Source organism: Macrotis lagotis, chromosome 7, assembly GCF_037893015.1.
Source record: "Macrotis lagotis isolate mMagLag1 chromosome 7, bilby.v1.9.chrom.fasta, whole genome shotgun sequence".
In the NCBI taxonomy this organism is placed as follows: domain Eukaryota; kingdom Metazoa; phylum Chordata; class Mammalia; order Peramelemorphia; family Peramelidae; genus Macrotis; species Macrotis lagotis.
In genome coordinates, this window is record NC_133664.1 from 36496148 (window position 1) to 36513900 (window position 17753).

Sequence of the window (17753 nt, forward strand, 5' to 3'; positions counted from 1 at the left end):
GCCTGCCAGGAGGTAGGAGGAACAGGCTGCATCTCCCTTGGTTCTTGGGCCTGGTCAGGAGGCCTCCTTTCTTTTCCCATTCTTTTCTGGGAACAGATGGGGAGGCAGCCCCAGGGCACCTCATCCACTCTCAAACCTTCCTTCCTGTGGAGTTGCTACAGTAGCAGAGTTTCACCTTCCATCTCTCTGTCTGAAGATATCAACTGGTATTGACTCTCTGTCTGCCTTTCTCTCTTCTTCTGTCTCTCTTCCTCTTCTGCCTCTGTCTCTGCCTTTCATGCACTTTCTCTTTCTCTCACTAATCACATCTTTTCTTTCTCCCTTTCATGTCATCATTATACCTCAAGTTTGATATTGGTGTATCTCTGTGAAAGTGAAGATTGATAGGGTCCAGGGTCAAATTCTACCTTCTTTTTTTAGGACTGCATACAGGGCCCAAGGTTTCACAAGTTCAAGAATTACATTTTCAACTTACAGAAGTTTGTGGATCTCCTAATGTTGGTAGCCAGATGGCCCTTTTCCTGAAATCCCCTGTATTTGTAATATAAGCTAGTTGTGGACGGGACACTGATCCTGGGGTTCAAACCCCACATTAGATGCACACTAGCTGTGGATCTTGGACAATCCTCATTGTAAAAAGAAGCTTGACTCAATGGCCTCTGAGGTCCCTTTCAGTTCTTGACCCCTGATCCTCTTCATTCAATACTCCTGTCTAATGAGGAAAATTATTTAGGTCTTACTGAAGTCCAAAGCAATCAAACACTTGATTGGACAAAGGAAGACACATCCCAAAGTAACCAGCACCCAGAGTCCCTACTGAAAGTAGTGTTTGTCACACAGAGGTAAGCCTGGCAGACCAAAATGGAGCAGAGAACCCCTTCAGGTTGGAAATTGAGCAGGTCAAAACTTCCATTCCTATATGGAATAGGACTAGAACCATGGCTATGTTTCCAGGCTGGGTGAGATTAGGGGACCCAGGCCCACAAAAATAAAATAAATACCTCATATCCAATGGATTAACATTTCTAATAGGGAAATTAAAGCATAAAACAGGGGAAGGACATCTTAGCACAAGCTTCCACCACATGTCTGGCATATCATCTAAAGATGCCTTTCTCATCTGGTCTACATACAACTCCAAAGAGCTACTCACCATATCGTACGTAGTGACAATCTTCTTCAAAACCTCCGGCACTATCCCTTGCAATTCCATTGTGGGGTACTGGTCATTGAGATTCAGAACCACCAAGGGAGTATTATCGGGTCCAAGTAAGCGTGTCGAAACGGCCAGGATGCACTGCATGAGGTTTGCTACAGAAGAGAGTCCGCATAATTCTTTGAATGAAACTACTGCATTCTGTTAAAGAGAAAGAAAGGAGTTACTTCATAGTAAGCAATGGTTTCCCATTCCTCCTTTGGGCCATTTCATGACATACTTGAATGGCCTGGCACAATGGCCATTAACAGAGCCATGAGCAAATTGAATAACGATCATTTTATCTGAAAAAGAAAAAAAACATTAAATGGCTTTTTTACAAAATGAATGTGGTGGTTATGGACATCTCTAACCAGAACTTATCTAAAGGACTGAAAAAGTCAGAGAGGCAAAATTCTTCCAGAGGGCATAATATCGCCAGTTTAAAGTTCACAACAATGCTAATATTGACATACAATTGTGAACATACAAAAACTAGCTCCTCTCTACTTTCAAGGGGGAAAAAAAGTTTATTTTTAAAAAAAAGTTAGTCCTAGTTTGAATTGGGTGTTAAATAAACCACAGAGGAAAGTGAAGTTAGTATCACAGAAATCTGAATCTCACCTGGTGATTTCCTCCAATATACAGAAAAAATCCTAGGATTGCTATTGGCTACAGTTCCAAATGCTCTTTGAGTAGGTAGGGGTAGCTAATGACCCCATTATGGGCATACAGCCCTAGGAGGTATAGCCTTGGCTTTCTGAACTAATTAGTCTTCCTTTTTCTTCCCAAAGGTCTTTGGATTCTCATTTCAAACCACTACAGGTGTACCACAAGAATATCTATTTTAAAAAATTCAAGGACACCTTGTAATGAGGAGAGCAAGGGATTGAGTAAAATTGAGTAAAATTTGATTGAATAAAAATCTTGGTTCAGAAACTTAGCGAGATAACATCTAGTGAACCAATTATCAGTTTCCTCATCAACAAAATGGGAATAGGGGCAGCTAGGTGGCACAGTGGATAAAGCACCGACCCTGGAGTCAGGAGTACCTGGGTTCAAATCTGGTCTCAGACACTTAATAATTACTTAGCTGTGTGGCCTTAGGCAAGTCATTTAACCCCATTTGCCTTGCAAAAACCTAAAAAAAATGGGAGTAACACAACTTACATGATCTTTCATTGGGTTATAGTGAGGAATGTGTTTTACCAAATGTGGGCTATTCTCACTACTGTACTAGGCATTCCCATTCCCTAAAATTCTTAAAACTACACTAAGACTTTTGGGACATCTGGTAGAAAGAATATTATTGTGAGATACCATGGGATGGTGGTTAAAGGGGAAGACTTAGATTCTAGAAAATCTGAGTTAAGTCCAATTTCTCACATACCTTTAATGTGACCATAGATAGATAACTTGATAAACCTCTGCAGAATCCAGGCAGCTAAAACTCTAAGTAAGAGATGGGTTACATATCCACATCCATGAAGTGCCTTTTCATACTGGATATTCATTACACAAGTCCAGGAACCTCCTTCCCCAATATTATCTCTAAGCATCAACATAGCACATTTTTAATATTTAAAGTCACTACCATCAATAGGGAAGTCATTTAACCTCCTGAGGTCCCAATTTTGCTATTTGTAAAATGGAACACCATCATAATAAATTCCTAGTATTTAAAGTTATGCTGGGAGGCCAACATCAGTGGGGAAGACATTTAACTTCCCTGGGCCTCTGTTTCCCTATCTTTAAAATGAAACATCATCATGATAAATTCTTAGCATTTAAAGTTATGCTGGGAGGCCAGCATCAGTGGGGAAGATACTTAACTTCCCTAGGCCTCTGTTTCCTCATCTGTAAAATGAGAGAGTTGGCCCTGATGGCCTCCATGTTCAAAATTTATGGTCCTATGATTCTAAGCCAGGCAAGGTAATTATGAATGAATGTACATAGAGGGATGTCAATCTGAGCAGGAGTTGGCAGCTACAAGTGAGGGTATGAAAAAGAAAAACACATTTAACAACAGCCTACAGAAGTGACTCATCATTGTAACTTTTGCCAATTATTCTTGGTTTAGGGAGGGAGTGACTAAGTAATCATTTGGAATTATTTTTGGCTGATTCTTATTCTCACATTTAATAGAAGCATCAAACCCTGTATCTTTTTGCCACCTCCACTGTACATCTTCCAAGGACCAACCTGAAGTAGGAGATGCTCATTACCACAAAACAATAAAATTTTCAGCCACAATAACTCTCTAAATCAACTATGTGTAGAGGGAACAAAAAGTTACATGGGTGGAGAAAAGACCCACATGCATAAAATCCCAGGGCCATGAATTAATGAAGTATCTTCTTTCCACAAAATTATGTCTCTTCTAAGTTTATCTGTTCAGGAATTCATGACTGTGTTCCATGCTCCCAACTTATCCTTGTGAAAAACAATAAAGTCCCATTAATTGGGTCAATTAGGATTTTCCCTGTTTGTTTCTGGACAACCTCTTGCTACTTGGGTCCTGGAAAAGCTATAAGAATTGGTGTTCAAACAGATTAGTATCCAGAATGGATGTATCATTGCATGATGTGTACCAGTCCACAGAATCCTGTGATCATAATAATTAATGCTAGAGCAAAACCTAATACTCCAAGAAAGATGAATGTGCTTCTTCTGCATGTACCCCCCCTTTCTGGACCAACCCTTCCATTTCATTGGGTTAGGGGATTTCCAGTGAGGGGGATTCCTTCTACCAATAAGAATCATGCAGAAAAGCTTGGGTCCATTGACAGTTACATCACCAGTATGTGTCAAAAGAATGACCCGAACCCAGGTCTTCCTGATCTCCTAGTTAGTTCTCCATCTGTTATAACATACAGCCTCTCATTTTATTTTACCTCTAAGGGAACAGCTATTATTCCTAAATGTATTGCACAGACAACAATGAGGACTATGATTGATAAATGAGAAGGGACCAATAAAAGATTTTGGAGATCCATGGAACCAAAGCCGTCCAGACATACAAAGGACCTTAGGAAATCATTTCGTTATTTCCACTCATTTTGCCAATGGGGAAACTGAGGCCTAAAGAAGTTATTGTTTGGTCTGGTCCTGGTACACAGCAGGCACTTAATAAATACTTCTTGACTGAAGAATTAGCCTAAGGCCACAAAGAGTACAAGAAGCAGTCCTGAAGCTAGCAAGGGGTAAAAACAATTAAGGAAAATGTGTGCAAATCACAAAGTAGATTTTACCAGCCTAAAGGATTCTTTACAATGTGGTCATTTAATTTTTTTTCTATTATTTTAAGATACCTAACCTTTCAGAGAATACTCTATGATTGGCCAGTGCCCAGATCTTTAGTTTTTTTTAATCCTCCAAAACTCCCAGTACTTACTAATTATAAATGACATTTAAAATGGCACTTTGATGTTTGCCAAAAACTCTACATGAAAGATTAGAGCCAACAGTTACTCAACGAGGAAGGCGCTACAGATGATTTTATCCCAACATTAAAGATAAAGATATTGAAATTCTAATAGAGTTACTTGACCACAGAATCATGGATTTTGAGTTGGATGTCATTTAGACCAATCTCCTCATTTGACAGATGAGGAACTGAGGTTCAGAGAATTTTTGCACAAGGTCACAGGGAACCTGATCTAGATTCTCTCTGAAACATCATTCAACTTACAGGTCTCATCATGACCACACAGTTAATAAACCTCAGAGATAGTATTGAACTCAGATCAAGTTGAGCATCTATTCAACTACCATATGGTACTTGCTCAGTAAATAATTTGTTGCTTGATTGCTTCTATATTCTCCACATAGGCAGTGGAAAATCCACATAGATATTTAAAGTCCTTATTTAAAAGAAATGAGTTTCTGTTTTTAGGTATTCAGAAAGTCTTCTAAAGCAATCTTAACAATCCAAATGAATCCATCAATCAGCAATTATTTCCTGAGCTTCCACTCTGTAATCCATCCAGGATAGAATACATTATAGAAGGTACAGGAATGTCACAGAACATGTTGCATTTACTGAAGAGATGCTTGGTTGTGTTTATAATAAGCAATATTTACAGATATCAAGGCAGAAACAATGGTTTTGTTTCTTGTTTATATCTTCATAGGAAAAAAAGAAAAGCTCCCTTAGCAAGTGTTGGTGATAGAAGACAAGAGTTAATTATTCAAACATATCATCCATTTTTCAGAACAAGAATATTCAATTGCAGTTTTAAAAATCTGATTGATGGGGTGGGATGGGAGGAAATGCAATTAATGAAAAATATTTTGAATGCAGTTGACATTTACAAATCACAGGTCTGAGAGACAGTAACTGTAAACAAATTCATCTTAGAGCTCTATGGAAATGCCAAAAGTTCAATTTTTAAGAAACAAGAACTGTACCTGCATGTTCTCTCTCAAATCTGTGGCATCCCGTATAGGTGGCTGGGCATTCTTGAATACTTCATCTACTGTTTTAATCCATAAGGTTCTCAAAGAGGCATATTCCCTGGATTTTTTCCCTTTCCTTACAGAAAGTCCCCTCTTGTGAGGTTTCCCTCCTCCCCTCCTGTTAGTAATAGCCACATGAACAAATAAAGATGCATGAGGCAAAACCTCCCCAGTTAACGACTGTAGCGGAACATGCCGATAGCCAGTCTGTAAACACTCAAAGGGAATTGTGTATTGCCCAATAAACTCATCCCCAATATAGTCATCATCCAATACTACAAAGCGCACCATGGCCAGTTCTGGGAGGTTGATCTGAAATTCAAAACTTTCATCAAAAATGGGAGTGTCTCCGTTCTGGTTCACGGTTTTTGTCCTTTGTTCAGCACAGTCTGCAGGGATTCCATGGATTTCCACATAGACATAAGGATCCACCACATCTCCTTTGGCACCTGAGCCTTTGGGCTTGGGGAAGTTCTGCCCGCTGATAATTTTGATATGGAGGAGTTGCGGGGAAACCCCAGGGACAGAATCTTTTGTGTTTGCACTAAAGAAGGAGACCTCCTCTCTCATGATGGCTGGCCGCAGGACATAGCCACAGTTCCCGTTCTGTCGAAACCAGCCAATGTTCAGGTCCATCATCAAACCCGGAGTCTGAAAGTTCATGGCAACGATTTGACAGCCACACTTCCAAAAGTCCTGAGGGTTCATGTTGCTGGAATCAATCCTCATGGGACTAGGAAAGACTCGGGCAAGAAAACGTTTGTTGTAATTGACAAAATCCCCTGGATTTTCATTGGCATATTTGCTAGCGAGCACTTCATTAAAGGAACAAACCTCCCAGTACTTCTGAGCCTGAAAGGACACTTGGAACTCCTTAAACTGAACCGATTTGCAGATGCTCACCAACTCAGAGAGTTCTTTGCAAAGCTGAAATCGTTTGACAGGCATCACATTAGTCTGCTCCACATTTTCTTTCCCTATTCTTTGAGACATTTCTGCTCCTTCATCTTCATCAGTAACGTCGCCCTCTACCCCAGGGCAATTGGTGGAAAGTTTTTTTGCCTTAATGAGTATTTTTCCTTTTAGGACATCAGGAGAAGGCAGATAAGATTCTTCCATATTGGGTAATGTCGTGTAGAGTTTGTCCCCCAAAATTTTCTTCATGTGTTGGACCATTACCTTTTGCTGTTTAATTGAACAGTGGTTTTCTAGACACAGAATAAGAGGGTATTCTGAAGCAAAGAATGCATACTTGTTGATGATATCAATGACACTCCGAAAGACTATCTGCGAGGTCATGGTGTGGCCTGTATAAATTACAGGTTCATTATCTGGCCCGTCCCACACATCTAATTCGACACTCCGGCAGCCCATTTTAAGAGCTCGAATGTAGCCCGTGATATCTGATGGGCCTCGGAATTGGTCTTCTATCAGGTAGGTATTATGAGATGAATTGATGAAGTAATGGGACAAAGGTTGCTTCATGTCCTGGCAAACTTTCTTGTGTTCCGGATCAAAAATATAGCAGTCAGGGGACATAAGGTAATTAGTGAAGCCATCTATGGAGAGCCAGCCCCGCTCCTGGCCCTCTTTGGATGGCTCGTACTTGTGAATGATCTCAAGGCTGACTTCTTCATCGATGTGGGCCACTCCTTGCTCCGCCTCAAGAAACATCATAAGGTCCTTCGTATCAAGGAATTCTTTATTGCTTGAAAACTGAACTAAAAGGAAATAAATTTCAGGCCGAGTGCAGAGCTCATGGAAAACCTCTGCAAATTCTTCCTTTGTCACTTCAGTGCCCATTTTGTCCTTGGACTTATGGAGCTCTTTGAACTTCAGCTCAATTTTGCCTGTTTTTAAGCCAGGATTAAGGTTTTTGATGCATTGCACAGCACTACAGAGAGACATATGTCCAAAATTATCTACATCGACTTCACTAAACAACTGTGACACCCAAGAAGTCCGCATATTGTCTTGGCTGCTCTCTATCATATCAAGCGTATGCTTGCCGTAAGAGATGAGGTATCGCAGCCCCGTGACCCAGATGTTGGCCACATCAGCAGAGTTGGCAACCAAGTCGAGTGACTCATAATTCTCTCCGTAGATCACAGAAAATGCACAGTCTTCAGAGATCTGGTCGGAAATACCATTGCTGCGGAAAATATCTGTATTTTTTCCTGTTCTCACTTCCTTGATTGACTTAATGTCAATCTTGGCTTTCTCTGAGTCCTTCTTGGAGGGCTCCCATCTCAGGGACTGCATGTCAGCATCCAAGAGAAAATACCGATGGTAAATTCTAGAGTTGGAGCGAACCTTCTTGAGTTCTGAGCCTTCAACCATTGAATTGATGCAGTCACTCGCACTGCTGATCTTCTTCTCCGTTGGCATGCTGCTAAATGACACCGTCTTCTTCCGTTCTCTTTTCTGTTTGGTGCCATCCTGGGGAAAGAGAGGGAAAAAAATAATCCATTTTAGTATATTTAGATAATATATGCATTTGGTTTCTCTGCTCTAGGCTGGGGACAAAATGCTAAGATATTTTCTCTCCTAAAAAATAAAATCACCTTTCATTCTTAAGCAGCCAATACTTTGAGTCATAAACAAGATATTCATTAACTTCTAATGATTATACTATACAGGGTGACACAAGGAGAGTATGTAACACTGAGAGGTAGGAATTCACTCTTAAACTGATGTTCAATGGGATGTGTGAGCAAGTACAAGGTTAGCTGTCACTAAAGGGTAATCTTTTGTGGCTAGTCCTGATCCATATTCAGTATCCACATTATTTGGGTTGCTCTGGAGACTAACCACAAATCCATATCAAAGGGTACCATGGCAAGCCAGGGGCAAGATGAAAGGAGGGAGTACAAGGAGCTACATGTTCTCCAGGAGAAATCTCAGACTTTTCAGATTTCCACATAATTGGAGGATTCATGGTTCCATGATTTATTTGGATATATGAAATTCTACTTCAGAAAGAGGAGACAGGAAAAAAAGAAAGGGAGAGGGAGAAGAGGAGAAAAAAGGAAAGAAGATAGAGAAAGATTGAAGGAAAGGGAGAGGACAAAAAGAAGAGAAAGAGAAGAAAAGGAAAAGAGAAGGGGAAGAGTAAGAAGGAAAGGAAAAATAGAGAAGGGTAGGTAGAAAAAGAGAAGAAGAGGGAAAGGGAGAGGAAAAAGGGAAAGAGAAAGATGTAAGAAGGAAAAGGAGAGAAGGAAAGAAGGGTAAAGACGGAAAGGGAGGAAGAGGGAAAGGGGGAAGGAGGAGGAGGAGGAGAGGGAGAAAGGGAGGGAAAAAGAGTGAGAAGGAAAGGGAAAGAAGTGGGGGAAATAGGATAGCAAAGGAGAGAGAGAGAGAGAGAGAGAGAGAGAGAGAGAGACAGACAGACAGACAGACAGAGAGAGACAGAGACAGAGAGACAGAGAGAGAGACAGAGACACAGAGACACAGACACCAGCCACAGGGAGGGAGAAATGGAGACAGAGAGAAAGAGACACTGACACAGAAGAAATAGAGGCCAAGAGGCAGATTGATACAGATAGACAAGAGACTTTGATTTCTTTTGGAAGTTCTTCCCACATTAAAATTCTACAGCTTGATTCCAAAAAGGAGATTCTGTAATTACATAAGGCCCCCAAAACATGGCCCCTCCAATATTATGCTAATATTCCAAATAATAATACTCTAATTAATGAGACCTTTGGTCTCATTAATGTGAATAATGAAACTCATCCTACATAATCTATGTTACCATCCTTCATGTCCTTCCATAAATGCATCTGAGGGGTTTACCCAAAGTGCTAGAGGTCTTCTACTCATTCTTTTGACATTTTATAGCACACAAGCTGTCCATGTATTTACCCTCATTCTCACTATACGACTGGAGTATCGATTTCCAGACATAAAATTCTCCCCCTGCATATATCCAGGACTTTGCCATGTCTGGTCATTTTTCCCACTTCCTCTCCACTCATAGGGTTCTCCCCACTGGTTCGGGTCCTTAACCCACCTGACCTACAGTATTACAATTGCCTCCTGCTTGGTTCTCCACCTGGCTCTACTTCTGACTTTGTGGACTTGGCCTCTGTTCCTCAGTGGCTATTTCACTCGAGCTATTTCACTGTGGACCATCCATTTGCCTCTGTGGCCTTCTTCCTCTGGAATGCCTCCTGCTTCCACTGGGTACCCAATCTAGCCAGTGTTCATTCCCCTCCTAGGTGCCTTGCTTTTACCCCCTTTTCAGCTCTCTTACGTAAGAATGTAAGCTTCTCAAGGGCAGGGACTGTCTTGTGTTTGCCTTTGCATCTTTTGCAACAGTCCCTAGCCCATAATAAGCCCTAAATAAAGGCTCATTGTGTTGTCTGCCTCAAGTCTTTTCCTGACTCACATCCATTATCCACACATCTTGTGAGTGATTTCCCACGAGTATGGATCTGGCCCTATTACCTCCTTAATAAATTACAGAGACTCCTGCTACCTCTTCTAATTTGAAAGTCTCTTCACAAACCTGGCCTCAACTTATTGGTCCAGGTTCAGGGACATCACTCTCCTTCTTCCTCTGAAATTCAGTCAAGCCAGCATCCTCACACAGGATACCCCAATTACAGGTACCCAAGCCTTTATATTGCTATTTCTATTGCCTAGAGGGCACTTTCTCTTTATCTCTTTATCCCTGAACAAAGGAATTCATATTTTTCAGAACAGGAGTGACTTTATTAAAAAAGCAAATTCCTTTCAGATGCACCATCTTCTAGATGACCTATCTCCTAATACCATCCCCCTATTCCTGCCATCCCTCTCAAACAATCTTGTATTTAACTTTTATTGTTATTGAGTCTTTTACTGCTATTGATTTTTTGTAAACCCCTCTGAGATTTTCCTGGCAAAGATGCTGGAGCAGTTTGCCATTTGTTTCTCCAGTTCATTTTACAGAGGAAGAAATGGAGATAAACATGGTTAAGTGACCCTTCCAGGGTCAAAGAGCTAGTAAGTGTCTGAAACCAGATTTGAACCCCAGTCCTTCTGACTCCAGGGTCAGTGCTCTACCAACTATGACATCCAACTGTTCACTCACATTTAACTACTTGTATTTAACTATTTGTATTTTTATTTATATTGATTATTTATACACTTAGAGATGTACTTATTCCCCCCCATTAGAATGAAAACTACTTACAATTAAGGATAATTTCATTCTCTGTATTTGAATCCCTAACACCTAGTATATTATTACACAGAAAATTAAATGCCTAATAAATACTTGCTGATTGCTTCCTTGATGATATCTCTTGCCTCACATCTCACACTGAAGTCAATCGTAGACTTCCCCATTGCCTATCGAGGCCATCATAGGCAACTTTTCTTTAGAACACTGAATTGTATTGCTAGTAGCCGTAAGATACCACTGGAAAGCAATCCAGTCCTATCGAATCATTAAAACTACCCAAAGAGAAACTGGGGACTATAGAGATTTCTAAAATTCTTCGAAATTAGAACATCTTGTTCAATTCCACAAGCCAAGTCACACAACTTACTTTCCCCAAACCCATGAACACATTTTTCTGTCTCTAAAAGTTGATTTATAAATAGTCAGAAATAATCTTTATTATAAGGAACATTCTGTTTAAGCTTAAAGATGGACGGATGGCTTCAAACAATTAAAAAAATTATACATGTCTTTATTTTTCTTCCTTAAGGATATGATTTCTCTCTCATCACATTCAACTTAGATCAATGCATACTATGGGAATGTTGTAAAAACTAACAAACTGCCTTCTGTGGGGGGGGGGTGAGAGTAGGGGGAAAACTGTAAATTCAAAATAAAAAATAAATAATTGAAAATATTATATGTGAAATCTGTGACAAGTTTTCAATCACTGAGAAATATATTCCATTTTTTCTCACTGCTTTCATATTCAGAGTGTGAGGCATGGGGGATAAAATTTGGAGTTCTTCCAGGAGGAAAAAATCATATGCAGTCAAATATTATATTAAGATCACTCTAATTCTCCTAGCCTGGACTTCACCAGTTTAGAGGAAAATCTCTCCCATCTGTATTTTGGGAAAGTTATTATGCTCTCCTCTATGGCTGAAACTCAAAACTGCTCTTTATTTTTGAATATATACAATTTCATAAGCAAATTGCATCTTGGGTAATTAAATCCCAGCTCTTAGTCTTACAAGTATCATTTCCCTCAAAGTTTCACAATGAGCAACAGAGACATCTGTGATTTGGTTACTAAAATATAAGGCATAAAAGCCAGCAGAAAAGTACTTTTAAAAAAACTCTATCTTTGGAGACAAAAAAAAAGCAAAAATAAAAACAAGGGTCACTCTATCCACAAAAACATGTTTTATTAGAATGGCTCCAGATCCCTGAAGCATGCATTGTGTTTAAAATGTTCAATCAAGTTTACATTATATTAAATCTGTGATCAGCCCTATGGTGAGGACAGGACTACTGAATAAGGGAATTCATATTTTCCAGAACAGGAGTGACTTTATTAAAAAGTAAATCAAATTCAAGAAGAAGCTAAGAAATGAGATAATGTCCTAATCAGTATGAGATTTCTATGCATTATGGTTTCCTATTAAAAAAAAACCACTGGTATTGGGAAATAATGGAAAAAAAGAATCACAGTAAGATGAAAAATCAATTAAGAAAATGGATCTTCAAGTCTTTACTAGCCAGAAACATTTTTTTCCATTATATCATAATTTCTTTACTCTGGCATTTTAGATAGACCATTGCAAAGACCCAAGGTTATTTTGGTCTGTCCCCCCCTACAGATTCAATCATGAAATCTATGGGAGTCATGTTGGGAATTTGCTGCAACTTGAAAAGAAATCATCTTTCAGTTAGTCCAGGGATTAACTAGCCTAACATAGCTCATTATGAGTCACAATCTAAGACTTTTAAGTATAGCAGGTATTCAATAAATGCTTACCGATTAATTGGTTACCTACTGAGTTGAAGGGATGGACTCACGATTTCATTACTTTAGAGAAGTCCCAATGTGGAATTGTTTTCTCTTGGTACAGACTGACAACTCACCTGTCACTGATAGTCTTCTACAGTTGCACTAGGGGATTGAACATCTTTCTCATGGTCTTACCGCAAGAATATATGCAATGTAGAATTTGAATCCTGGTCTTCCTTAGAACAAAATCTGCCCCCTAATCAATAAGCCATATTATTTCTTAGAATATCCAAAAACTATACAGTCAATAAACATTACAAAATGCAACGGTTTTCAAAATATTTTATAAGAGAGCAAGTTTTATGTACTTTGGGTTACAATTCAAGAAATATTTGTTGAAAAGTTGTACATGTATAACCTCTATCAGATTACATGCTGTCAAGGGGTGAGGGGAAGGATGGGAAGGAGGAGGAAAAGGGTGGACCTCAAAAGCTTACAAAAATGAATGTTGAAAACTGTCTTTACATGTAACTGGGGAAAAAATAAAAATATATACCAATTTCCCTAATGAATACTGATGCAAAATTTTTGAATAAAATATTAGCAAAGAGGAACAAAAAAGAAATATTTGTTGACTGGCTGATATCTAGCTTATCATTTACTTTTTTTACACTTTTCCCCCATCATCTTCTTGCCTATCCAGTGGCAATAGTCTCGCTGGTATTTGTTTCCTGATTCAGGGCATCTCCAATGACTGTCTGCCATGTCTGGAATTCTTTCCCCTCTCATCTCTGCCTCCTAGCTTCCCGGGCTTCCTCGAAGTCTCACTAGAACTCCCATTTTCTTCAAGGTCTTTCCCAGCTACCATTCAAGGTGAATTTTCCCCTTTCTTTGTACCCCTAATGCTTAGCAAAGCTCCTAGTAGATACTTCATGAATCCTTTTGGATTTTAATGAATAGAGAGGAGAAATATGTTTCCTTTATCACAACAGATAAAGTATGAGCTCAGATTCCATAAATGGTACCCAATGTATAAACTAGAACATAAATTGGTGGGACTGGCAACAGCTTGAATATTCTAATCTGCTATAAACACATTCCTCTGACAAACATAGACACATATGTTTAGCTATATGTATTTTAATGATGCAGCTAAGTGAAGAGAGACAGGGTTGGAGTTGAGAGAACCTGAGTTCAAATCTGGATTCAAAGTTTACACTTACTAGCTATGATATCCCTGGCAACTCACTTAACATCTCTCTCTGCCTTGTTTTCCTCATCTGTAAAATGGAGATAATAGATAATTCTCCCAGGATTGTTGTGAGGACCAAATGAGATAATAATTGCAAAGTGCTTAGCATGCTTAGCATGGTCCTGGCATTTAATAAATGCTTATTCCCTCTAATTATGTGTTGTGTATAATTAGAGAAATTTCCATTTTTAGTTCAAATGATCTACATCCATAAGGGATCCCTGAATTTTTAGAAATACCTACTCTACATTCCAGAGAATGTTAGTGGATGTTTAACAACAGGCACTCTGGAAAAATAAACGAACTCACAACAACAGCATTTTTAATCAGCATAGCTCGGAATTTTCCCCTCATTTAAGTCTAGACAATCAGCAAAAATAGTAAATCAAGTCCTGATTTGTTCTGTCTGCAGATTTCAGAGATATATATGCTCACATAGAAAATTTAACAATTCCCTCCTAAGTCAGAATATGTGCTGCTCCAGCAAACCTGTTTACACTAAATATTGGTGAGCATGTTTTAAAAATGTTGATTATTCAACTATTTTGAAAAACAAACACCTGGAGAAGTTGACATCATTTAAATCATTCTCTAAGACAGATTCTTCATCTTTTGCTATCTTGGAAACCTGTGGTAGCTCAATGAAGCCTGTCAACATCTTCTCAGAAGAAGAATTTTAAATAATTAAAGAAAATGCCAACATTCAGTTGGAGGTTAGTGAAAATAAGGATGTGATTTTTTTTCCCCATTCAAGTTTGAGAACCCCATGAAATCCTTCCACAGGAACTCAAGTTATAAATCTCAATGATAAGAGAACTGGAATCCACAAATGAACGTGGCTTTCGTGTTTGATATTGCTCATCATAACACCCTCCATATGGTAGGGACCTCATAAACATCTCTGATATCAAAGAATGTCAGAGTGGGGAGAGAACCCAGAAGTCACTTTATCCAACCTACCTACTTTATGACTTTTCATTAGATAACATTTGTCTGTATTTGATAAGCAACCCAATAACAGTACTGCCTCCCTTCTCTATATCTGCTTATTTGAGAAATATGACCTTTTGTATCTTGGCTCAAATTCTATATACTCCAAAAAGCCTTCCTCAGTCCCTCCAGACCTTGGGGAATCCTATGAATTCACTGGCATAGAAAGTGTTTTAGGGTACAAAGTGTATCCATGTACATTGACTAATTCAATTTAATTTTGATCCTCATTACCAACTTGTAAGATAGTTCATAGCACAGCTCTCAATAAATTCTTAGAATATAAATGTCAATTAGGGACCAGACCAACCCATATATTGTAATCTAACAAAAATATTACCCTCATACTCACAAATTTGTACTCATATGCATTTGAGGAAGTGAGGTAATACAGAAGATTGAGCAGTTGGGACATATGGAGTCAGGAAGACTCATCTTCCTGAGTTCAAATCCAGCCTAGGATTTAAACTAGGGAAGTCACTTCATCCTATTTGCCTCAGTTTCCAGCTAAAGAAGGAAAGAGCAAACCACTCCAGTGTCTTTGCCAAGAAAAACCCCAAATGAGATCACAGAGTTGCATATGAATGAAAACTGACTAAAACTAAAAAATAGATATATAATTATTAGCCCCTACCTTCCAGGGTAACTGAAAGGACCAAATGAGTTAATCATTGTAAAATGTTTAATACAGTGTCTGCCACAGAGTAAGCTAACTATTATCTTTATCATTATTATACTCAAATTATTGTCTGTTGATTTATAGGATGTAACTCAACAGTACAGCTTCAGATCCATAAAGTTGTGATTCCTGCTATATTGATATTCTTTCTTTACCTATTTTACTCAACAGAATCCTTTTACATCTATTGTTGTATCTGACCTTCATAACATCCTTTTGAGGCCTGGAAGGATCCTTAAAATAGATTAATATAGAAAGTGAAAATATAATCTCTCCCTTGTCCAATCAAGTGCTATAATAATGGAAAACCATTTATTAATTAAAATAAGATAATTCAGTAGATTGCATATGCTACTGAAATGCTGCTTACTAAAAGTCATCTGAAACACATATTAACACTATTTATCTATTCATCCACCTATCTAGATTTATCTACCAGTCTCTCTCCATTCATCCATCCATCTATTATTTATCTAGTCATCCACCCATTCTCTGCTCATTCATCTATCTGGCCACTTATCTACTATCCATCTATCCATTTAACTATCTTGTCTCTCTGTTTCTGTTTCTGTTTCTCTCTCTCTCTTTTTCTCTCTCTCTCATATACACACACACACACATACACACACATGCATCACTGAAATGAATCCTGAAAATTTGACTTCCATTTATCCTATGTTAGAGGGCTGCATTTCTTCTCATGTGTAATTGTTTGTCATCAAAAGGTGATGGGTGATGACAGTTCATGGAAAACATATCTGGTCCACTAATTCTGATAACATGAGTTGTTAGCAGAAAAAGAAATAAATGTGAGTAAGCAAATGATACTTTTAGTGAAAATACCTTAGAAGACAATTATTTTCTATTTCTCAGTTGGGTCCATCATAACTGATTTGCTTGGGCTTTGTTATGTAAGATGGATCCCTCCTCTCCCAATGAGAATTGAAATGCAACATGTGCACCATCTTCCCTTGGAATCTTTGCTGATCCCCCAAACTTCCAGTGCCGTCATTCCCCATTTACCTTGTTTTTAATATTGTTACCATTCAATTTATTCTGTATTTACTATTACCAATGGATGTACCAATTACTAAAGCTTAAAACAGCCTAAAGACTTTTGGATTACCTTTTATATAAATATGATATCTCCCCAAGGAGGGGGAGGATGAAGAAGAGAGGTAGTATTTATATGGGTTTTAAAGGTTTGCAAAGTGCTTTTTATATGTTAACTGCTTTGACCCTCAATGTCTAGCACAGTTAGTTAAAAAAAAAGATTAGTATCTCGATCAGGATCAATGTCCTATCATCAGTTAACTGTTTCAAAATAATCCCATTTGTAAAATGGCACATTTTCCAACCTTATTTGAGTCATTGATGAAAAGATCTAGGGATAGAAAAAGGAGTGCCTGCCCTTTAAAAAATAAGGTTTGGTAACTGTAGGCTGAGCTTTTCTTCTTTTCAATCACACTAACTTGGAATGAAAGAGCAAGTAATTCAGACTGCATCAGAGATCCCTCACAGGATTTTCTAGACAGCTTCCAAGCCTTGATATGCCTCCTAAGAACACCAGAAATAAACCCTTAGGATGAAGGTAGCCCCTTTGAAGATACTTTAGAAGGATGAACACATTAGGCCTTAAAGAAAAACATACTGATCATCTGTCCTCAAGGCAGCAGCCTTTGCTGGAAATAATACAAATCTGTGAAAGATCTGCCAGTTGTCTGCACAATGAGGCACACTTCTCTCCCATGCTTTACCATTTCCACTTATCTATCTCTTTATGTATAGCTCTTCCACCAAAGAAGTGATAAAAATTTCCAGCCATACTGACCCTCAAAAGACAGCTATTAAGTAAGTAATAAAGGGATTGCGATGTTTACCCTTTCAGGAAATCCTTGTACTGCCAGAACTGTAGGTGTTTGAAAGATGGTAAATAACTTTTCTGGAAAAGGTACTGCCCTTTTAAGAATTACATTATCTCTAAATTTCTCAATGTTTCCAAAGAAATCTTATTGATAGAGGCAAAGGAAAGGCACATTACTTCTTAAGAAGTGTCAGTCCATCTCAGTGAAAATTCAAAGTATAGAAGATCAGGAAGAAATTTGTACTGCTCCTCAAAGTCAGAATGACAGACTGTAAGAATTTAGGAAAGAGAAGACTTGGAGGGAAATAACATGAAGTTGTTCCTTTAAAATAAACAATACTAGGGGTGGCTAGGTGGCACAGTGGATAGAGCACCAGCCCTGGAGTCAGGAG

General features: G+C 38.6%; 1 protein-coding gene across 6 annotated transcripts in view; it reads right to left on the reverse strand.

Annotated features, from left to right (window-relative positions):
- PLCL2 (phospholipase C like 2) overlaps positions 1–17753 on the reverse strand; it is a 317611-nt gene that overhangs the window by 88751 nt on the left and 211107 nt on the right. For all 6 annotated transcript variants that reach the window (XM_074195739.1, XM_074195735.1, XM_074195738.1 and 3 more), the window contains exons 2-3: positions 5606–8092; positions 1154–1357 (exon numbers count right to left, since the gene is read on the reverse strand). In XM_074195739.1, the coding sequence (XP_074051840.1) occupies positions 1154–1357; positions 5606–8041 (2640 nt within the window). In that variant the 5' untranslated portion in view covers positions 8042–8092. The remainder of the gene's footprint in view (positions 1–1153; positions 1358–5605; positions 8093–17753) is intronic.